This window comes from Pleurodeles waltl, chromosome 6 (genome assembly GCF_031143425.1).
Source record: "Pleurodeles waltl isolate 20211129_DDA chromosome 6, aPleWal1.hap1.20221129, whole genome shotgun sequence".
Lineage (NCBI taxonomy): Eukaryota > Metazoa > Chordata > Amphibia > Caudata > Salamandridae > Pleurodeles > Pleurodeles waltl.
This window is the reverse complement of record NC_090445.1, coordinates 164,649,562-164,674,326: the sequence shown is the minus strand read 5'-3', so window position 1 is coordinate 164,674,326 and position 24,765 is coordinate 164,649,562. Positions and strand designations below refer to the sequence as shown.

General features: G+C 49.0%; 1 protein-coding gene across 1 annotated transcript in view; it reads right to left on the bottom strand.

Annotated features, from left to right (window-relative positions):
• The window catches only part of CNTNAP1 (contactin associated protein 1), a 234,832-nt gene that overhangs the window by 191,467 nt on the left and 18,600 nt on the right, over positions 1-24,765 (bottom strand). The window contains exon 3 of the mRNA XM_069242019.1: positions 17,584-17,780. Within this exon, the coding sequence (XP_069098120.1) occupies positions 17,584-17,780 (197 nt within the window). The remainder of the gene's footprint in view (positions 1-17,583; positions 17,781-24,765) is intronic.

Sequence of the window (24,765 nt, the reverse complement as noted above, 5' to 3'; positions counted from 1 at the left end):
AGTTTGGAGCACTTTTGAAAAAAAGCTCCATAAGTGGTCAAACCCGATGTCAAGAGTCAAGCCGGCTTATGCCGACTGCGACCCGGCCTGACTCGCAGGTTCGTCCCGCTGAAAAGCTCCAGAGCTCCAGAATTCCAGGATTTCAACCGCGGCTTGTGTAATGCTATTGGTATCTAACTACCAACTCCATCTTGACCACTGACTCAATTTTCTGCTTAGCTTAGCTTCACACACCGTCAGGTATTTTTCCGCACCTAGCTTATGCATCATGTTTTCACTCTTTCTTACTGAAGGATGGGTACATAACATGGAGGAGTGAAGAGCACTGATGATAAGATATACCAGGCTGAGAATGTTTATGGTAAGGCAGGGAATAGCTCAGTCTTGGAAAAGCACTGTGAGAGTTGGCCAATCTCGCGCGTGCTCCTTTCCAACACTGACCTGGTGCAGCCAGCATTTAAACAATAACTTACCCGATGGGAGGGGTGGTTTCTAGAATCCTCCTCTCCAGTTTGTTTAAAGTGTATAAGGGGAGGAAGCTTGACAACTGGGTTAGAAGGAACTCATTTTCTGTGGGGAAAGATGCCTTGCTCAGAAGAATCCCATGAGGTTGGAAAAACTCCCTCTGTCTCGGTTGTGAGGGCTCCTCGGCCTGATGCTGGCAAAAGGGATGATGTCACTGTCAAGCCCCATGGCGATGCATTTTTAATTCTTATTTTCAGCTTGGCATTGTGCATGCCTGAATGTCTTATATATATATATATATATATACATATACATACACATATATATATATATACATATACATACATATATATATATATATACATATACATACATATACTGTATATGTATATATATATATATATATATCTTATAATCATTGTTGAGTTCTGTGATCATTATTATTCTACTGCTGTGATTATTTTCAGAAGTGCACTTGTGTTGATGCATTTGACATAAAAGTTCACATTATTCTTTCCCTGTATGAACCTTGGGAAGTGCCCTAATAAATCTATTACTCAGACTACAGTGCTGCATTCTTGGCATTCCTTTCATTTTGTTTCCTTTCAGTCTGAAACAGGCAAAATAGGTTGTGGACAGGCAATCCGATGATGTTGACTCAAAATCGGCTTGCTGTGGAGAGTTGTCTGACGTCACAGACAAAAAAAACTCCCAAAAAATTTCTAATTAAGAACATAAAAAGTTGACCCGGGCTTCCCGCGCAGCGTATCCAAAGAGGGCTCCAGGGATGTCGCCTTCAATTTCAAGTTTGTCCATCACGAAAAATCATCTATGTCCGAATGTAGCATTCTTAACCGAGGTCTCCTGCGACACATATCCGAAGATTGCTCCAGGGAGGTCAGATCCAACTTGTGACTTTGTCCTGGTGAAGAAAACCTTCAAGAAAAAGACTCAATCTGAAGGTAAAACTTTGACTGAGGCCTCCAGCTCACTGTAGCTGAGCAGAGCTCCATCGCAGTCGGCCTCTAAATTTGACTTTGCCCAGGTTGAGTGCGAGCAGATGTCCAGATTGGTGCTTTTAGTTTCTAGGCACTAAAAAACTTTTTGGTGGTCATTATGACATTGGCAGTGAGTGATAAAGTGCCGGTAATACCGCCAACAGGCTGGCGGTAATTACCACCAAATCATGACCATGGTGGTGATACCTGCCATAGACAGCCAATGTACCACACCAACCGCCAGGGTGTAAACACCACTGACCAAGGCGGTAGCCATCAACGGCCAGGCGAAAGACAAGGTACTGCCCACCATATTATGACACAATACACCGCCATGATTTCCGGGGCGGTACCAATGCCATTAAAAGCCTGGTGGAAACCCAACACAGAAGACCAAAGACTCACCGTTAGAGACACAGAGAAGATCAACGCCGCCATGGAACCGGAACAGCAGGTCTTCTGGATGTTTTTCTATGCCATGCTCCAACTGGAACACCAACGCCTACGAAGACGACGACTGTGAGTACAGCCGCCTAGCACACAAGGGAGGGAGAGAGGAAAAAAAGAGTGACACACACACGCACAACACACACCATTCACCCACACACCATATACACAACCAGCTGCAGACGAAAAACAATGTCATAGGACAAACCTCATAATGATGCAAGGACAACAGTAAGGCAGAATTGAAAATGTATTTGCATGCCAACAACCATCATTAGTACCGAAGTGACAAATATTATACAAGAACCATTGTCCAGAAAGGACCAATGCCCAGTCCAAAGTACAAAAGGCCCACATGGGCACAGGGCACCATCCAAGCCCCAACTTGATCCTGACATTCTCTGCATCAAACTGTGCAGGGGCAACATGTTGGAAGTGGTCAGGAACCTCAGGGGGAAGGGGGGTGGGGGGCACCTCAGCTGAAGTGGGGAACTTGCCCACTGGTTCTGGAGGGGGCTCCATGCCCATTTCCCAATACTGGGGAGTGCAGGGTCACAGTCTCTGAAATGGGGAACTTGTCCACTGGTTCTGGAGGGGGCTCGATGCCCATTTCCCAATGCTGGGGAGTTCAAGGTCACAGTCTCTGAGGTGGGGAACTTGCCCACTGGTTCTGGAGGGGCATCCATGCCCATTTCCCAATGCTGGGGAGTGCAAGGTCACAGTCTATAAATGGGGGACCTTGCCTACTGCTTCTGGAGGTGAGGGCTGCATTGTCTCTGCTGGGGGCGGTGTCTCCTGGGCAGCCTGTGCTGGAGGTGAGGACTGGTGTGTCTCAGCTGGAGGGGAGGGCTGGTGTGTCTCAGCTGGAGGTGAGGCCTCCTTGCCTTTCACTGGTGGTTGAGTGGGAACCATTCCTTTCATTGGTGGTTGAGTGGGACCCATTCCTGTCATTGGTGGTTGAGTGAGAACCGCTGCTGTCATTAGTGGTTGAGTGGGAACCTTTCCCTTCCTGGCTGGTAAAGTGGGATCCTTCCCTTTCCTGGCTGGTGGAGTGGGACCCTTCCCTTCGCTGGCTGGAGGAGTGGGATCCTTCCCTATCCTGGCTGTTAGAGTGGGATCCTTCCCTTTCCTGGCTGGTGGGGTGTGACCCTTCCCTTTCTTGGCTTGTGGAGTGGGATCCTTTCCTTCCCTGGCTGGTGGAGTGGGATCCTTCCATTTCCTGGCAGGTGGAGTGTGATCCTTCACTTTCTAGCCTCCACGACTAGGAGGTGCCTCAACTGTCCCCGTGGACTGTTTGACTGAGGTGCTGGACTGGGTCAATGGGACCCTGCTCTTACTGGCATGACAGGGGGGTGGAGGGAGAGGGAAGAGGTCAAGTTGGGCAAGGAAAAGCTTCTTAGGGATGCTGGGGCGGGATGAGGGATGAGGGATGGGAGAAGAGGTTGAGGGAGTGGTTGTTGGAGGAGAATGTCTGCTGGACTTGGGCACAGGTGCATGGGCAGTGTGCTGATGTGAAGTGGATGGCTGTTGGGTGTCTGAGTGCCGGCGTTTGTGTCCCTTAGGAGGGGGGAACAGACAGGGTGGGAGAGGACACTGGACGTGTGGATGGATGTTGTGGAGGTGTCTGCTAGTGAGGTGCGTGTGCTGCTTGGTGTGGTGATGGTGGTTCTGGCTGTTGACGCAGTGCATGCAGGTGTGAGTGCAGATGTGACGGTGAGGGAGGAGGAGGAGGGGAAGACAGTGCAGGCAGTGGATGTTGTTGTGTGTCCAACTGTCTGTTGCTTGTGTGAGTGCTTGTGGCCTGAAGTGTGCTGCCTGTGTTTGACTGTGCTACTCTTGTCTGATGTATTGTGTGCATGGGATGGGTTGTGGTTGCAGAGACTGGGACTGGGAAGTGGTAGTTAGAGGGGGGACGACTGTAGGAACAAGGACAATGGCTGCCATCAGAGAGAAGGCCACAGCCTGGAACGATCTCTATTGGGCCACCAGTCCACAGTGAATGCCCTCCTGAAATGCATTGTATTGCTGAATCTGGGATACCAGCCACTGGATGGCATTCAGTATGGTTGACCGCCCTACAGAGATGGTTCTTAGGAGGTCAATAGCCTCCTCACTCAGGGCAGCAGGGCTCACTGGGGCAGGGCCTGAGGTGCCTGGGGAGAAGGAGATGCCCACCCTCCTGGGTTAGCGGGCACGGGCATGGGGGTGGCAACTGTACCTGGAGCTTGGGTGGCCCCAGAGGTGTCCGCCACCACCAGGGAGCTCCCATCAGAGGAGGAATCAGAGTCAGTGTTGTCACCTCCTGTCTCCGCCGTAGTGCTCCCCTCGCCCTCCGTCCCACTGGTTGCCTTGGCATCGGTGGCCTCCTGGGTCCTGTGGGATGCAGCCCCCTCAGTCGCCGGTGCCCCTGCTCCTCCGCCAGATGATACTAATGCACACATGGACAGGATGACAGAAGAAAAAAAGGGGGGAGAGAGAGGAAGGGAACACTGGGTCAATTACAGTACCAACATCACAGTTGGCATACACATTACCATCACACACATGGTTCAGGATTGAGCACTATGCACCACACTGGCAATCAATTGGCTAGGTGCCACAGCAAGATGAGGGCCAAACACTGCCAACTGCAGCCCTCCTGGGACCCACTAAGCCCTGTCTAACATGGAATACAACCTAGCTAGGTTACCTGATTTTGCTATACACCCATTACCCTTGAGCTGGGTCACGCTGCAATGTCTGACATGGCATTAAGGGGCACCCACTGACTCACAACCACCACCTGGATCCCATGCCACCTACCAATGATTGTAGTTACGCCCACTATACTCACTCCCTTGTGGCTGCTGTGATGCCCTCAAGCGCCCATCCAGCTCTGGGTAGGCCACCGCAATATGCGGGCAATCAGGGAGGTCAGGTTCCGATGGGCACCCCTTCCTCGTTGGGAGGCCGTCCCCTGCTGGGCCTCCGCGGTCTTCTGTGCCCAGCGTCTCAGGTCCTCCCACCTTTTCCGACAGTGGGTGCTCCGCCTGCTGTAGACCCCCAGGGTCCGCACATCCTTGGCGATGGCACGCCACAGTCCCTTCTTCTGATGGGCGCTGACCTGCAGAGGTAATACAGATGGAACGACACATATTACACATACAATCCAGCATATCACACATATTGCTCACAAATCCCATTTCCATCTCCATTGGCACACACATCACCCGGTGCCCACCATGTACGCTCCCAACAGACATACCACCCCCCCAAATTACAAGATGCTTGCACACACATCTCCATGCAACCTTGGCACATGCATCGTGCACAAGGTGTACTCACCTGTTGCTCTGCAGGCTCATACAGCATACTGGGGTAGGACCCCTTCCGCCAAACGCTCCAACTCCTCCGAAGTAAAGGCAAGGGTCCTTTCCCCAATCACACGGGCCATGGTAGGTTCCAGACACAGGTCACACCAACACACACAGGGGGTCATTCTGACCCTGGCGGTCTTGGACCGCCAGGGCCACGAATGACGGAAGCACCGCCAACAGGCTGGCGGTGCTTCAATCTCCATTCCGACCGCGGCGGTAAAGCCGTGGTCGGATTGCTGGGGCCGGCGGTCATCCGCCGTTTTTGCCCCGGCTGGGAGAATCCGCCAGGGCAGCGCTGACCTGGGGATTCTGACCCCCGTACCGCCAGCCTGTTTCTGGCGGATTTCACCGCCAGGAAGAGGCTGGCGGTAACGGGTGTCCTGGGGCCCCTGGGGGCCCCTGCACTGCCCATGCCACTGGCATGGGCAGTGCAAGGGCCCCCTAACAGGGCCCCGGCCTGCTTTTCACTGTCTGCATGGCAGACAGTGAAAAGCGCGACGGGTGCAACTGCACCCGTCGCACCGCCGCAACACCACCGGCTCCATTCGGAGCTGGCTCCTGTGTTGCGGCCTCATTCTTGCTGGGCCGGCGGGCGCTAACTTGGTTAGCGCCCGCCGGCCCAGCGGGAATGTCAGAATGGGGGCCGCGGAATTTTGGCTGCATGGCGGCCAAATGGCGGTTTCCGCCGCCCGCCAGAGTTGGAATCACCCCCACAGTGTAGGTGTTGTCCTGTGGAAAGTCAGGAATCAAGTGAGGATTTAGATAAAAAATGGTGGTCATGTCCGCGGCGGTGCACACCGTCACCGCCGCTGCTGAAGCCCATTGGCCACTGTACTCCATAGAGCCCCATATTAGCCAATGAGGAATTGCACGGTGGTGCAAGACCGCCTTCTGCCACGACGCCCAACGCCGGCAGAGTTACCTCACTTCCACCTGTCCCTAGATACAGGACAGGCGGTCACCATTAAATAGAGGTGGACAACATTCAGATAATCCATAACTGCATCATTGCTGATGATTGCACGTACATTGCCATTCCCACTGTCCCATCACATTAATGCTCTATGTACACTGAGGGGGTGGTTCCATTGTTCAAATTGTGAAAGCCTACTCACTCTTGTGTCCCTTAGATACCTACCACTGTGGATGAATAGGAGGAGGAGACAAGCACCCGTGTACAGACCCCTTGCGGACTTGGCTACACTGGAGGACAGGCACATAATACTCACCTATAGACTGGACAGGGTCACAATCACAGAGCTGTGTGCCCAATTGGAGCCTGATCTGATATCAGCTCTCCGTCATCCCACTGGGATCCCCCCTCTTGAGCAAGTCCTATCAGTGCTCCATTTCCTGGCAACTGGTTCTTTTCAAGTGACAGTGGGCTTGGCAGGAGGGATATCACAGCCAATGTTCTCAATCATTCTGTCTGCCTTGATCAAACACATGTGTAGCTACATTGCTTTCCCCCAGGTGGATGATTTGGCCACTGTGAAGACAGGATTCTATGAAATGGGACATATACCCAATATTATTGGGGCGATTGACACATATTGCGTTTGCCCCCCGCCAGAATGAACAGGTGTTCAGGAATCGGAAGAGTTTCTACTCACTCAATGAGCAAATGGGGTGCCTGGCGGACCAGTACATCTCCCACATCACTGCCAAGTATCCGGGGTCAGTGCATGACATGTTTGTTCTGAGGAATAGCAGCATCCCAAAAGTGATGGCAGAATTACAGAGGCACAGAGTGTGGCTAATGTATGCCTTCTGGTGTTAACCCCATCCCATTGTGTAAGGCTAATGTTTGTCCCTCAAAACTTGCAGGTCACTCATGCTACCCAAACCTATCGTGGTTCCTGACCCCTGTGAGGATTGCCAGGACAGGGGCTGAGAATCGTTACAATGATGCACATGGGCGGACCAGGAGAATTATCGAAAGGACATTCGGCCTCCTAAAGGCCAGGTTCAGATGCCTGAATCTGACAGGTGGATCCCTGTGCTACTCACCGGAGAAGGTCTGCCAGAGTAGTGGCATGCGGCATGCTGCACAACCTGGCCCTCAGACGACATGTGCCTTATCTGCAGAAGGAGGAGACTGGAAATGCCCCGGTGGTAGCAGTGGACCCTGAGGATAGTAAGGATGAGGAGGCAGAGGATGAGGATGTGGCCACAGAACATCAGTTATACGTCAATAGTTCCAACTTCACGCAGGTGAGACAGTGTAACTGACCATTCCTCTGACTATTGTTTCATATGTGTGGCTTTAGCAGGATGGCATTCGCTTCCTTTGCATCTATACTTACTGTCACCTATGGCTTCTCATTTCGTAGATGTTGCTGATATTAGAACAGTGTACTGTTTGATGACTACAGAAGCTACAGGTCATTAATTGTATGCTATCACAGTGTTCAGATCATTTGTACATGATGTGACTGTTTCCATAAATGCACATTTTTATCACATAAAACACTATCAGTCAAGTTGTGTTCAAGGGTGTTTATTGTAGTGCAAATAATTGACGGGAAAGTGTTATGGAATGGGGTGATGGTAGAGGAAAGTCCAGGGCATGGTTCCATTCTGTCTGGTTCAGTGTCCAAGGGGCCATATGAAGGGGAGCAAAGGCAGAACAAAGTAGACAAGGTCACAGTGTGGGACATAAGGGGGACATTCAATAGGGTCTTATTTCCTGGTGGTGGTCTTGGTCTTGGCAAATGTCTCTGGCTTCTGTCTGGGTCGCAGGGAAAGTTTGCGGGGTGGTTCACCTTCTGCAGGGGAGGGGTGCTGGTGGCCTGTGGGTCCTGTGGCAGCGCCTCCTGCCCGCTAGCTGCAGTGGAAGTGGAGGGCTGGTCAGTAGGCTGGATAATGGTAGGAGCCCACTGGTGTGCTGTCCATTCCCTCATGATGTTGGCCATGTCTGCCAGCACCTCTGCTATGGAGATCATGGTTGTGTTGAGGGCCTGCAAAGCCTCCCTGAGCTCCTGATGGTGTTCCTCCTGCCACCACCTGTTCTCCTGCATGTTGGTAAGGATCTGGCACATCTTGTCCTGGAATTGTGGTTCCCCCCTTAGGACATTAGTGAGTGTCTCCTGGAGAGTCGGTTCCCTGGGCCTGTCCTCCTCCGGCCCACAGCGGTCCTCCCAGTATCCATGTACCCCTGTGTCTCTGTCCCCTGAACTGTGAGCCCACTGCCACTGACCCCAGGACCCTGATTGTCTTCGGTGTGAGGTGTGGACTGGGGTCTCTGTACAGGTGGGCACACTGCTGATTGACATGCCCTGGGGACAGAGGTGTGGGGATGTTGGGTGGGTGCTGTGGTGTTGGATACTGATGGGGGAAGCTCTGTGGTGGACTGTGATGGGCTGGGGTGGCCGACTGACCAGTGGTCTCTGATGGGCCAGGTAGTTTATCCAGATCCTGAAGTCCAGAGTTACTCGCATCACTAGGGGCATCTTCTGTTGGGGGACTGGTTAGATGTGGCACCTCCTCTCCGCTGAGATTGGCTGGTGCCCCAGTGGGGATGTAAGTGATGTATTATGCCTCATGGCTGTGACAAATTGAACATCCCTGGCTTCCCCTCTATTGTTGCTGTTGCCCTGCCACCTTTGTTTGTGTATGATGATGTATTGTGGGCTTGTTAGTTCTCCATGCTGTGCATGCTTTTGTGACGGGTGTCCATGCAGGGCTGTCCATGCATTGGTATAGCATGCAGGGATAGGCATGGGGTTTGTCATATGTGTAGGTGCCAAGCGTGGGATGGAGTGGAGTGATGAGAGTGAGGATGAGGGGGTGTAATGGCATGCAGGTATGGGGGATGATAAGTAGTAAATATTGACTCACCAGTGTCCAGTCCTCCGCCAACTCCAGTGAGTCCCTCTGGATGCAGTATTGCCAAGACTTGCTCCTCCCATGCTGTGGGGGAGGAGGTAGGGGTCCACCGCCAGTCCTCTGTATGGCAAACTGGTGCCTTGTTGCCACGGAACATACCTTCCCCCGTAGGTCATTCCACCTCTTCCTGATGTCGTCCCTTGTTTTTGGATGCTGTCCCACAGCGTTCACCGTGTCCACGATTGTCTGCCATAGCTCCATCTTCCTGGCCATGGATGTTTGCTGTACCTGTGCTCCAAACAGCTGTGGCTCTACCCTGACTATTTCCTTCACCATGACCCGCAACTCCTCATCAGTGAAACGGGGATGCCTTAGTGGGGACATGGGTGTTGTGTGGTGTGTGTTGGTGAGAGGGTGTTGAGTAATGTGGTGGGGTGTGGGATGTGGGGTGTGTGACGGATGTTTGGGTGTTTGTGGTGTGTGTGTGTAGTTTTCTAAGTGGTCTTGGTTTCAGTCTGGTGGCAATAACTGGTGTTCATAAAGGGTTGTGGGTAATGTGGGTGTGTTTTTATAGTACTGTGGGTGTGGTGTGTGTATGAGTGTCAGGTGTGTGATTTCAGTTTTGGCCATTGTAGTGATGTTTTGTATTTGGGTGTCCATTCTGAGTGCGTCAGTGTGTAGCACCAATGATTTACCTCCGTTGAATGTCCTCCGTGGTGATTTGTGGGTCATGATATGGTGGGCGTTGTTTTGTTGGTGGCGTAACGGTATGGGTGTTGGTACTGACACTTTACCACTGACCTTTGGGCTGGCGTATTTGTGTATGTGTCAGTGTTCTGTTGGATTGTTCTGTGTGTGTTATATGACGAACGGATATTCGCCACCATAGCGGTATGTTGGCAGCCACCACTGCGGCGGTAAGTGGGATTTACCGCCAATGTCATAATGAGGGCCTTAATCTTTAAAAATTCATATCTCTGGTTCCCTTCTTTGGATGTTTATTGTTTTAGTGTCATTTCAAAGACAAAAATAAAATACATTTTTTATAAATTGGAGTGGGATTTTTATTGTGTTTTGTGTTTTACTTATATACTTATTTACTGTTTTCAGTTTTTAAAATGCTTTACACACCTGTCTCCTAAATTAAGCCTAACTGCTCATTGCCAAGCTACCAAGAGTTGAGTTGAGATTAAATTATTGAGACCTAACTGGACCTAGTGAGGGTTACTGTCCTATTGCTAACTGTATGTACTTACCTGCCCTTACCAATAATCCGCTTTCAAACATGTGTTGGCTGAGGCAGCCCCATTGAATTGCAAGTGTGTCATGCGACAGCTCTGCCCCCTTATCCTGTCAGAAGTGGCCTATCCTGCGAATACACAGACACTCTACTGTGTGGTTGTCTAGGAGAAATACAAAAAGGCAACTACACCTAGTCATGCGACTCAGGAATAAGCTGCAGGCACCAAATGGTTAGGACAAAAAAATTGCCACTTTTTTAAAGTATCATTTTCAGAATTGTGACTTAAAATCAAATTTTATAGTTAAAGAAGATTTTAATTCCTCAGACACCAAACATGACTTTCCTACCTACTCCCAATTGAAGTACATCACTTGCTAAATGTAATAGGGTAATCTTCGCTCTTTTCGCAAGACCGCCGAGGTACCGCCGTGCTGAAGACCGCCTGTGGTGGCGGTCTTCCACGCCGTGTATTATGACCGCTGGCAGCCCTCCATCCTTTTCCCTACGGAAAGCCACCAGCAGCCATACTGGCGGTCGGCGGGAAAGTGGAGGCTGCTCAACCTCCACCGCCACGTCAACAGAACACCGCCCACAGAATCACGTCCCATGATTCGGTGTGGTGGTGTTCTGGTGACGGTGTGCTGGTGGCGGAGCTGCCCCATGGATCCCGTCCCCTCCCTGAGGGCCAACGGACAAGGTAAGTTGATTGTCCGTTAGGGGAAGGGGGTGGAGGGGTGATGTGTGTTGTGTGCGTGCATTGGGGTATGTGTGTGAGTGTGTAGAGGGGGTGTGTGAGTGCGTGTATGCGTGCAGGGGGTGCTGTGTGTATGGGAAATGTGTGCGGGTCGGTCGGTGTGCATGTCTGTTTGTATGTGTGCGGGTATGTGTTGTCATGATGTATGTGTGCGTGTAGTGGTGCATGTTGGGGGTGTGTGTGTGTGTAGGGGTGTGTATATGTGTATATGTGCATGTTGGGGTGAGGGTGGGGAGAGGGGTTGTGCCACCTTTGGGGGGTAGCAGGGGGTGGGGAGTGTGGGGGGAGGACTCGTGGGGGGTATCGGGGGTGGTGGAGACCCCTATCAGTGACAGGGAAGGAATTACCTGGCACTGATAGTGCCTGCCGCCATGGATCTCATGGCAGTTCCCAATCACCCGAAATCCATGGCGGTATGCAGGGTCCTGATACCGTTGGTGGTCCAGTGACGGCCACCGGGCTGGAGACCGAAATCTCCAGCCCATCGGTCATCACCGCCATGGCGGTCGGAATGGTGGAGTGGCGGATGACCGCGGCGGTGTCATGATTCTATTTTTTTTTCCACCGGCCTGTTTGCGGTCTTACTGCCGCTTTACCGCCGACCGCCAGGGTCGTAATGAGGGCCATTGTATCTCTTTATGCTCATGACGCGTTAATATACTTACACAGTAGTGCACCCTCACTGCCTGGGCTCATGCAATTACTTGACCTATTTGGGGATTTATCCGGCCTGCACGTGAATTGGTCGAAATCCTACTTATTCCCATTGACCCCGGTGCTGGAGAACCTGAGGCCCACCCTCCTGGTATATAGGTTACCATGGTGCAAAGCAACCTTCAAATATCTTGGCATCCAAATATACCGCACCACTGAGGATCCCAGAGAAGGTAACCTGGGACGAGCGGTTCGCTCGATCAGAGGTTCAGTGCCATTCCGGGGCACTTTGCCACTATCTCCCCTAGGTTGAGTTGCACTCGCAAAAATGATAATACTTCCTAGACTGCTATACTACTTCACTGCACTCTCAGTGGTGTTACCCCGCTCATTCTTCCGGTCCCTTGATGGCTTGATGCTAGAACTAATCTGGGGGAAAAATTGGCGGTGGGTCGCGCTAACTAAAATATTTAATCCGCTAAAGGAAGGGGGCCTTGGCATGCCTAATTATGAGCTTTATGAGCTAAATTGCAATGGCTGCTAATTTGGCTACAGAACACCCCTAGTATGGAGACAGTGATGGTACAGGATAGACTAGGGCGGACGGACGTACTTACATGGTTATTGGACCACACATGCCCCCCCACACGGAAATAACTTGATGGATAGAGCCCGTATATGCTGGTGCCGTTATATACGCAGTAGGGACCTGCCTTATTCACCCAAGATTCCATTGCTTGACATACGGGAAATTGCATGTACACCACACTTTGGAACCATGGTTAGCACTTGGAATAAATACAATTGGCGATCTTTTTAGGGAAGTTTCCATTATGACATACACGGACATGAAGGACACTTATGACATAGGCACTGGACGGTTCTAAACCTACTGTGCACTGAAACAACTTATGCACAACACTTGGTGGAGTGATGACGCAGAACCCACAACTTCACTTATATTACACACTGTACTATCAGCCCTGGGTCCCAAACATATTATATCTTTCCTGTACAGCACCCTCCTCAAGAGCCTCAACACAGACCAAGTGGGAGGTCGAACGAGATGGGACGAGGTCCTTTCTGCACCACTGACAGCCCACCTGGACCTCGGAGCTCCGATTAATAAAAGATGTGTCTCGCGACCCAAGATTCCACTTTACTCAATTTAACTATCTGCACCAAGAATATTTATCCCCCCACCGGCTCCACCGTATGTTCCCTCATGCAACTCATGAATGTCCACTCTGTGGAGAACAGGATGCTACCTTTTACCACATTACGTGGAACTGCCTGCCTGCACAACAGGCTTGGCACAAAATTACCTCACTTACGGGGGAACTGGCAATCACTCACTTCTCCTTACCCCTGAGTTTTGCCTGCTTGGCATCCGCACTAGGGCCAAAGGAGACAAACAGCTACACTGGTTCATAGATATGGCATATGTACTATTCAAGCACCTCATTGCAATGCATTGGAATGCACCTAGTGCCCCAAATATACGCAAATGGCTGAGTGACCTGCTGCAGTGGGGTAGGGCAGAGACGCAGGCACTCCGCTCTCTCAGTGATAAGGGAGCGGTGGTTGCTGGGCTAGGGATCTGGGACAACTTCATAGTTAGAATTCAGGCCAAGAACGACATTTGCCCCCCATGAGCAAGATATAGTGGGTCGGCACTGGTACCTCAGGTGTATTAATCATGCACCCTTAGGGCAGATGATGTGGAAGGCTGGGTATATGCTCACAAATTTCTCTGCCTGGGGTGGCACACCGGGAGCTGTCTGTGAACAAGGAGGCTCGATGCACTACTAAGAGTGGCAAGCACATAACCCCTAAGCAGTGTTGTTGGAAAGGCCAACACCCCTGTACCTAGATGCACTGGTAACGATCAAAGGGCCTCATGCCATCAACCCCTCAATCAGACCATAGAAGGGCCAGCAGAAACATCCCACATCCGACACTCATTCATATGTAACTGATGATCACTCAAGATATGGTACAGAGCAATAGACTGTAAGGATGGTGTTGCTTATTGACAAATGTTAGTGATTGTTATCAGGTGCCATGTGATTCAGACCGTCTCTCCTCCCTACTCTCCCTTTTCAATACTGTACTTCTACTTCCTCAATGATGATATGAGTAACATAACCCAAAGTCAATTGTTGGTTGAAAATGTTGTAACATTTAAATAATAAAAATGTATATTTTTTAAATGGTGGATCAACATCGCCAGTATCACTCTTTGAAGAACTTCCTGAAGATTGGCTCCCATCACTGCTGTTGTTCCAGCCTCAAACCTTTGGCTTTTGATACAACCATTTACTGGTCCATCCACTTCATGAGCCAGTGACAACATGCACTCCTTGACAGTCCTCCTCCCTGCTGCATGTGAACCTGATGTTTTTAAAATATCCTCAGATGATAACTAAACAGTAACTCGTGATTTGCCAAGAAACAGTGCACAGGATCTTGCGTTTACTACAAAAACTGTGTTGTGAAGAAGAAAAATTGAAACTAGCTATTTTCTTTTTTCTTTCAAAAGCAGCATTGTTTTTTCCAGTTTAGCATACTCAGTATCATGCCTGGTCTATTTAATCAGCAAAATGCATCTATCCTAATAGACATCACAACATGATATATGCTTTTATGGTATTGTCTTTTACAATATCTTTCATACAGTTTAACATTTTGAAATATTTCTTATCACTTGAACCATGCAAGGGTTGAGAAAGAGTATTTATGGACAGCTTAATGCATTATTTTATGGTATTATATATTTTATTAAATGTACATATATTCATTTTATATTTATGTTGAATTTTGTGAAAATGATCTTAGCTTTAGAGTTTTATATCCTTCTTTTTTGAAAGCGTGGGTTTTTCTATTAAATCAAATAAAATTCTTAGACATATATCCACCCAACCTATGTCTTCTTTAGACATACAAGCCAGGGATGACACAAAACCAAAAAGACCAGATTCCATTTTAAGCAGACTGAGACTCCATTTTCTGCTTGGTACTCCGCATGTCTACCTCTGACACAGATGCTGTCTGTCTTTATCTTTCCAAGACTTGTGAAGGTGTCAAGCCATCCAGACAGTGACATGAGACACCTAATGTGACATCTGTCTGTAACAATCATCTTGTTATTTGTATTGCAAGGTCAACTAAAACCTGTAGGAAATTGGGTTACTGATTAAGGGGGGGGTGCAACCCTACTCAAACAACAACCTTGATTCTGGTCAGGATAAAACAAGCGCAAACCCCAAATAAACCTTTGCTAAACCCTGTAGTAGCTAGGCAGAAAAGCAGTCAGGCTTAACTTGAAGGCAATGCGTAAAGTATTTATGCAGTACTTCGTACAGTCATAAAGTGAAAACACAACATAAGAAAAATCCCACACAAATTTAAATCAACAGAGTAAATTTTAATAGATTATTTGATGCCCAAACAACAAAATCCAAATTAGTAGAACCGGAGATATGCAATTTAAAATATTTAGATAGATATAGTGCTTAAAAGCACAAAGCACCAATAGTGCTGTCTGGTCGCACCGGACCAGGACAAAGTCACAAATTCATGTCACCGAGATGGAGCATAGGGCTGAAACAGGAACCAAGTTAGGCATGCTGAACAAAGTACCTTAAATCCTGGTAGGCTTGGGCCAACTCAGACCCGCTGAACAAAGTACCTTAAATCCTGGTTGAATTTACATTACAGGCACTTACAGGTACATGCATTACCACTTTACTAGGGGCTTAAGTTAAATGTGGCACTTAGATGCAAGCCACTTTCTTCATGTTTAAAGGAGAAGCAAGATCCTGCATTGAGGATGTGTTGTGCAGGGATGATCGGGTTGCAATGCAAGGTCCTGCATCGAAGATGCATCACACTGCAGTGGTTCTGATAAACTATGAGGCTTCAATGTGAGCTCTTACATGCTGCTTTAGTGCTGCTTGGACTGCAGCCAGGCTGGCAAAGCTTCCAAGGCATACTGCAAAGGTCCAGGACTTGGACTTGGTGGCACCACTTGCGGGGCAAAACTCACAGCGGACAGAGTCCAAGTGCTGGGCTCATGGTAGTTGGAGCCTTTTCTGTCCCTGAGGCTCTGATAAGGAGAACAACCAACTAGCCCTTGGAGTTAGTCTGGTGGTACTGAGTTCAAGATGCAGGCCCAGTCTTTCTCACTCCAGTAGCAGGGCAGCAGACCTTCTTGCAGCAGGGCAGCACAGCAGTCCTTCTTCCGTGTCTTCCACAGGTCCAGAAGTGTACTAAAGAGTTGGGTCTGAGGGTTCAATGCCCACTTTAAAGTAGGAAAAGATTCTAGGGCCCTCCCCCTATGGAGGTGTCTGGAATTTCCTGCCTCTCCACTCTGGTCCCAGCTTGTCGTGTGATACCCTTTCTGGGTGTGCTGATGGCGAAGTCTTCAAAATTAATTTACAGGCCCTGGATACTTTACCAGGTATTTAAATGAAAATGTGCCATTTGGGTGTAAGGACATTTCATCTTGTTTACAGGAGAGAGCACATGCACTTTAGCACTGGTTAGCAGTGGTAAAGTGTGCAGAATCCTAAATCTAACAAAAACAAATTCAGCAAAAACTGGAGGAGTAAGGAAAAAGGTTTGGGGGAAGACCACCCTAAAGCTGACCGCTCTAACAACAATGATGGTCATTGACGTGTCTACCTCTGGCGCAGATGCCTCCTGTCTTTATTTTTCCAAGAATCTGTGAAGATGTCAAGTCAACAAGACAGTGACATCGAATGCAACATCAGTCTGGGACAAGTGTCTTGTTATCTACATTTCAAAGTCAGCTAATAACAATAACATAAACAATGTAGTCTGAATTGATGTATGTGTACCATATTTGTTTATATTAATGCGTCTGAGGGTAGCATATTGATGGACACAGGTTATGTCAGAAAGTCCTCAAAAACTCCCCATATCAGGTAAGATATTTGATTAACAATATAAAAGGTTTTGCAAGAGGTCTCAAAGAAGTCCTTCACCCCAGATTATCACAGGAGATACAGCCAGATGATCCTGACAGAGTCTGCAAGATCGCCATACTGCATCCCCTCTTTTTGCAGAGAAATTATGCCTAGTCAAGTCAAGAAGAGAAGCAGAGTCTGGCGGAAGTGTGTTTTCCCTTCAAGCGAACACTCTCTCCAGGCTACAGATAACTACATCTTTTTGCTGTAAACAGGTATGAAGTGCACTGATTCCTCCTCAGAAATTCTAGATGCAAGTTAAGCTCTGCCATGCTCTCATAATAAATGGTATGGATCACATAGAGGTAGGCTTTAGGATGTTAGGTTGCTAGATGATAGTTCCACAATAATAGAAATATGCATATAATTCTCATAATATTCACATTATTAACAATATGCGTTAGTCCTGTTTTAAAAACATTCTATGTGGTTATTTTACATGTGCTAAGCAACACGATGAGACTGTTGAAATAAAACACTTTTAAATATAAAGTGGCTTCTCTCTTACTGTAGTATATTTGTGTGTGATATTGTAATACATGATTTTGGGTATGAATTGCCACTGCACCTCTGATCCCTTTTTGGGACTGTAGGTAGCCCAGAAAGCACAGACACCACATCAACTTTGCATTGAGTGGGGGTGTATAGGACTACAATACCTAAGGTCAGGCACCCATGGGTGGGAAACCAAACCTTGCAGATCTAAGCCAGAGTCTCAGTTTACACAACAGAACTTTGCAATGCAGGATAAAAACCTTTGCATGCAGCTATTATTAGGTCACAAGCCAGCTCACCCATGCATGCACATACATACTGCAAAATGGATTGACAAGAATGAGAAACATACCCAATTGCTTCCTTGTTGAAAGTATGGCTTCCAGCCAGATATCCGGTCCCCATACAGAAGAATATACTTGGTGACCCAGTCGTAATAGGTGTTGTATGTCCCCTGCGTCGCAATGGCTCGGATCTTGCATCGTTGCTTCAGGTCAATCTGTAGCCAGGGCTGTTTATCTCCAGGGGCTGGAGACCAGCCGCTGAGACCTCAATAAAGAACAAAGATATTTGGCACTAACTTTACTGCCCATTGTTTTCTTGGACTCATGCCCTCCACCAGCCTGTCACAATAGCCATTCTCCACATTCAAACCCAAAGGATAATTGAAACACTTTTGAAACCTGGGCTAACAATTCTTGACTTCTGCTCTCCCATCACAACACTGTTCCTTTTACAAAATCTTGAAATTACTGATGCATGCAAGTCTGGTGTTAGTCATCCTCTATGTGTAAATGTTAGTTAGACAAAAATGCTCTGAGAATAGGTGGCATGGAGCAGTTAGAGATCCAAATATTTTTGACAAGACAGAATATTCTCCAAGGATGGTGAGGCTTGGCCAATTCGAGTCAAGTCAGGCATGCCTAGTCTGTGGCTCACTTTGAAACAATCCAACTGGGAAATCTTGTGACTTGTGGATCAACAAAACATTCTACATGTCTCATCTAAATGATTAGTTCCCTCAACCATTTCATTCCCTCATCCTAGTTTAAGTTGTGTAATTTCAAATTCTACATAGTCTACATTTGGCCTCCTGTGGCCTCAAACATTGAACCTACCTACCTGAGTCAGACTGCTGTAAGCACTGTGTCATCCTGCCACTAAAGACTGCTGCATGCACTAATCCTACAGCACACCTTGTTTTAATTCACATGCTTTCCTGCCAATTTTTGATACCTATTTCAGTTCATATTACGGGTGACAATGTCCAATGTTTTAAATCTTGGTGTAAGTAGCTAAACTGTCTGAAAATTAGGGACCCTGGATTTCACCCCATTACTGGTTAGCAGCCAGTTTTCAGAGTGTCTGAAAGCTAATTGTAGATGAGTGGGTGATTTGTTTGAATTATAAGACCTACGGAGGAGTTGTCACGAGGTGGCCTCAGTAAGTACTGAAATGTGTGACTCCCCTGTATGCAATTCCATAGTACAAACTACACCGGATGCAATTCAGTCTACGCTACTCCACTGTCCCCAACTCCCCTGTACGCTACTAGACTATATGCTATTCCACTGTATGCCACTCCACTGCACACCTCTATACTGTATGGTATTCTAATGTACTTCAAACCACTCTACGACACCCCATTCTATGCTATTCCATTGGAAGACACTCCTTTGTATGCCACTTAATCATAGTGTATTGCAGTTTATCACACTGCACTGTACGTTGCTCCAGTCTACACCATGCCACTGTACGCCACGCCACCTTACCCTACTCCCCGTGCACTTATTCACTGTAGGCCACTCTACTGTACTCCACTATACTGTACAATATTCCAGTGTATGGCACTCTTCTGTACGACACTCCAGTGTACGTTATTTGAGTTTTTGCCAATACACTCTTCTGCACTCAATCAATCAATCAGTATTTGCAAAGCGCAGCTACTCACCTGTGAGGGTCTCAAGGTGCGGGGGAGGCCTCATCCGAGGAGTCATGTCTTGAGGTTCTTCCTGAAGATGGTGAGCAACGGGCTTTGTCTGAGGTGCAGGGGGAGGTTATTCCAGCTCTTTGCTGCAATGTAGGTGAAGGATCGTCCACCAGAGGTGGTTTTGCAGGTGCGAGGGATGGTGGCCAGCGCCATCTGGGTGGAGTGGAAAGATCTGGCAGGGGTGTAGAAGGAGACGCAGTGGTTCAGGTAGGTTGGTCCTGCGTTGTGTATGGCCTTGTACGTGTGGGTGAGTAGCTTGAAGGTGATTCGCTTCTCAACCGGTAGCCAGTGGAGGGTCCTCAGGTGTTGGGAGATGTGTTCTTGGCATGGGAGGTCCAGAATGAGACTGGAGGCATTCTGGATGAGTTGTCATTTTTTGATGTTTCTAGTTGAGGTGCCAGCATAGAGGGCATTGCAGTAGTCAAGCTTGCTTGTGACTAATGCGTGGCTGACTGTCTCGCAACAGTCTGCTGGGATCCAAATGAAGATCTTCTGAAGTTTGCGGAGTGTGTGCCAGCAGGAGGAGGCGACTGATGCCTAAGTTGAGGGTGTGCTCAGTCGGTGCAGGGGGGACTTTGAGGGATGTGGGCCACCAGGAGTCGCCCCAAGCTAAGGTGGCGTTTCTGAAGATGATGAGCTCAGTCTTGTCAGAGTTGAGCTTGAGGCAGCTTTCTCTCATACAGGTGGCGACAACTTCCATTACTGAGTGGAAGTTCATTTTGGCAGTGTCCAGGTCTTCAGTGAGGGAAATGATAAGTTGTGTGTCATTGGCATATGACACGATGTTCATACCGTGGCTTCTGACAATGGCTGCGAGAGGGGCTGTGTATACGTTGAACAGTGTGGGGCTCAGTGAGAATCCTTGGGGGACTCCGCAGTTGACTCCTGTGGGTCTGGATGTGTAGGGCGGGAGTCTGACCCTCTGCATCCTCCCGGAGAGGAAGGAGTATATCCATTCCAGGGCTCTTCCACGGATTCCTATGTCGTGAAGTCTGGTGCGCAGGGTGCTGTCGGAGACCGTGTCAAAAGCTGCTGAGAGGTCAAGGAGGGCTTTCTCTGTGCTGTGGCTGCTGTGGAAGCCGGACTGGGAGCTGTCCAGTGAGTTGTTGGCTTTGATGAAATTCCATAGTTGTACGTTAATTGCTTTCTCCAGTACTTTTGCGGGGTAGGGTAGCAGCGAGATGGGCCAGAAATTCTTTAGTTCTGATGGGTTGGATGAAGATTTCTTCAGGAAAGGGCGTATTTCGGCGTGTTTCCAGTCCTCGGGAAAGGTGCCAGTGTTGATGGAGAAGTTGGTTGTGTTCCAGAGCTTGGGGGCGATGGATGCACAGGCTCTGATGTATATGTGGTGCGGGCAGGTGTCCGTGGGGGCTCCAGAGTGGGTGCTGTTCATGATGCTGACTGTTTCCTCTGTGCAGAGCGTGGACTAGCTGTGGATGGTCTGGGTGGGGTCTGGGAGGGAGGCTCAGTCACAAGTTCATGTGCCAGGATTTTCTGGGAGGAAGCTGTCCTAAATGTCCTGGATCTTGTGGTGGAAAAAGGTGACAAGTTTGTCACAGAGGTCCTGTGATGGGGGATGCTGGTGGCTTCGGAAGGGGGATCTGTGAACTCATTGATGACTGAGAAGAGTTCCTTAGAGTTGTGTACGGAGGAGTTGATGCGATCCCGGAGTGCGTCCTTCCTAGCGTTTTTGACTTGTTGGTGGTGGGCGGCGGTTGCAGCTCTAAATGAGGCGAGGTCTTCACTGGTTTGGCTGTTCCTCCATTTTTTCCCCTAAATGTCTGTGGGTACGCTTTGATTCTTGGAGTTCGTAGTGAACCAGCTGGCTTTCTTAGGTACGTGTTTGGCCGATATCAGCCGGAAGGGGAGTATAGAGTGTCACCACATTTGGTGATCTATGTGTTGAGGATGCGCGCTGCTGTGATGGCATCATCAGGGGGACGAGGGAGGACTTTGGCGAGCAATGAGGTTAGTTGCTCATTGGTGATTTTATTCCATTTCCTGTGGGGGGCACTGGGGTTGTGGGTGCGACTGCTGGGTGCGGTGATTGTGAAGTGTATGCTACGGTGGTCGGTCCAGTCTAGGGTGGAGATGGTCTCTATGGTAATACGGTTGCTTGAGGTGAAGATGGGGTCCAGTGTGTGTCCTGCGATGTGTGTGGGTGTGGAGACCAGCTGCCTGAGGCCGAGGGTAGTGAGGTTGTTAAATAGAGCGGTGGTGTTTAAATCGGCGCGGTCCTCGAGGTGGAAATTCAGGTTGCTGAGGAGGAGGTAGTCATCTGACACCAGGGCCTGGGGGTAGCGATGTCTACAATGTCGCCTATGAAAGCTGGATGGGGGCAGGGTGGCCTGTACACCAGGGTGCCGCGGATGGAGGAGTTGTGGTTGGAGTGGACCAGGAAATTAAGGTCTTCCTTGGTGGCGCATTGTTCTTCTGGGACGGCCTTGACACGTAGTGAGGACTTGTGTACGATGGCAAGTCCTCCACCTGACCGGGAGGGCCGGTCCCTCCTTAGGATACTGTATCCATCGGGAATAGCGATGTCTGGTCCCATGGTGGGGTTGGACCAGGTCTCGGTAAGGAAGGTGATATCTGGTTGGGCGGTGTCGATCAAATCCAAGAGTTGGGTGGCGTGCTTGTGGAGGGAACAGATGTTCTGGAGCAAGCAGTTGATGGTGTTGTGGAGGTTGTTGGTATCTCTGTTTGCGGAGAGTACCTTCAGCTTGTTGAGGCTGGCACTAAAGTTGCAGTTCCTGCAGGTGAAAGGTCCACGGGTGTCCTTGGGGGAGATGATGCAGCAGTTGCTGAGACATCCGGTGTTGAGGCGGAGGAGGGTCTCAGCGTCATAACGGATGCAGGTCAGGGGGTGGTTTAAAGGAGATCAAGGGTTCCTGGTGCTGGGCACGATCCAGGCACGGACGGGTGCAGATGGGCTTGCCTTTGGAGCACCAGCAGCGCGGCCGCACTGCGCCGCCTTTAAGAAGGGAAGGGGGGTTGGGGGAGCGGTCAACTTGGAGGTGGGAGGGTGGGAAAAGGAGCTTGGTAGGGGTGGAGGGGGCAGGGGAAGGAGGGGAGAAAGGGAGCAAGCCAGCACAACAACAGTATCTTAGCAAGCCTTTCATGAGAGAGGAAATAGCATTAGCATTAGAAGATCTGAGCGGTTCCAAGGCATCTGGGCTTTATGGCTTTAGAGGGGAGTTTTACAAAGCTTATATGCAGATCCTAGCCTCATAACTTCTAGAAGTGTACAACAAGGCTCTCACTAAGGGTATTCGTCCACCAACAATCCGGAAGGTGGTTATCAATCTCTTAACTACACTGGGCAAAGATCCCCATTACTAAGGCTCGTATCGCCCGTTTGGCAATACACCTCTCCTAGTTGATGGATAGTATTATCTCTCCTGTGCAATCAGGATTCGTCTCCCATAGATCCATTAATATTAATCTGCATACATTATTCGGTGTATTGCATAGGATAGACGCCTCGACCCCAGCAGCGGTCGCCTTCCTAGACACTTAAAAGGCATTTGATTCCCTTGAATGGTCCTTTCTTTTCACCACCTTTCGTAAGCTAGGATACCCCCGGTGCTTCACTGCATTGATTGAATTGCTATACGTTGACCCCACCGCCAGAATTAGAGGTAATGGTACACTTTCCATTTCCTTCCCTAATTATATAGGTACCCGCTAACATTGCCCTCTTTTCCCTTTGCTTTTTATAATAGCAATGGTCCTATTAGTCCAACAGCTACAAAAAAATTCACATTCAAAGGGGGCTGCAGTTTAGGACTGGTCCGCTGCTGTTATCGTTATACACGGACAATATTTTATTATTTATCCATCAACCAGGCAGCAACTTGGAACCTATACTGCAGGAAAGTATCAGTTTTGGGGCCCTATCGGGACTAACTAGTCCAAATCAGAACGGTTTCCACTGTCTGACATGAATACCACATTTAGTACGCAATACCCGTTAAAATGGTGCACAAATACAGCCAAAGATCTGGGCGTCTACATCCACCACGATAAAGGCCAAATACTTCCCCTCAATTATGGGCCAGTAACGGAGAAGCTCACTACTCAAACTGATCATTGGGTGAAGTTGCCAATATCTCTGGCAGGGTGAACAGCCATCATCAAGATGGGGGTGATCCCTAGATTCTTATACCTTTTATGAACATTCCCATCCCCTTAACTAACTCCTTCTTTGCGGAAATGCGTAGGTTGCTAACCCACCTAGTTTGGGCGGATAAACGAGCGACAGTTCAGTGGGAGGTGCTCGTGCTGCCCTATGAGAAGGGCGGCTTTGGCCTACCCCATTTTCATCTATACTACCTAGTGGCACAATGTTGCTTTGCTTACCACTGGTAACACCCGGATGGGCGCATTCAATACAACATGCCTGAAAGAGACCTAGTATACCCCACCGGACTGCGCATGTTTCTTCCACAGGGTCACCCGATGGACCCTTCACATGTGCACACAATCTCCACCACATGTTGGGCATGGCGGAGACTGGCCCGAATGCTGGCAGATGGGATGCTTGCGAGAAACAGGTTAAACACACTTTAACTGACTTTTCCCTTTATACCATGGGAGATCTATTTGCTGATTGACAGACTTCTCGAGAACAGGAGACGTGTGATTCTCAGCAGCATCACCTATGGACCACTTCGTCCTGCATAGACTCCCAAGAACATTGCGGGCCCTTGTTCCCACATACCCACTTGCACCTGATGACTTTCTACTGTTTACGTTATTCATCACAGATGTGGACGTCTCTAGGTTGGTCTCTAAGATGTATAGAACATGCTGGAACCTAATACCCACATACGATGCTACACTCCGAGGCCACTGGGAGGCCGACCTGAGGCATTCCAGATCGGACAAGATGCGGACAGCATGTTGCACACAAATACACCACGTATGCATGAATAACCGCCACAGACTGATATAATATAAATTCCTCTGATGCATGTACGTTACGCAAGTTACACTTTCCAAAACAGACGCTACACGTTCTCCTGAATGCCCCAAATGTCGGGCCCGATGGAAGATTTCATACATATGACACGGACGTGTCCTTCCATCTCCACATACTGGAGGGATATATTTACCCACCTTTCCCTTATGGTGGATAGAACACTAAATTCTGATCCCCTCCCTGCTTTGTTGGGACTAATGGCTGACATACCTAATCAGTTAGACGGTACACGCACTGGGCTGCTGCTCACTAAACATAAAGCAGCCATACACTGGGGTTCACACTCTGCCCCCAAGGCAAACGCGTGGATTCGTAGCCTCATTTACAGTGACAGAAACAGTGAAATCTATGCCCCTCTCCGACCACCAACTTCGCATCCCAAAAATATTTGGCAACCACTAAAAGACTACCTTACCACACAAGACGCACACTGACACTGCAGAAGTGGGGGGAAATTGGGAGGGGTTGGGCCACGATGCAATACCCGGGTGCTATGTGCTCGGGTGGTTTAAGTGCAAATGAAAACACATTGTGGTTGATATGCTGTACGCCTCTGTTCT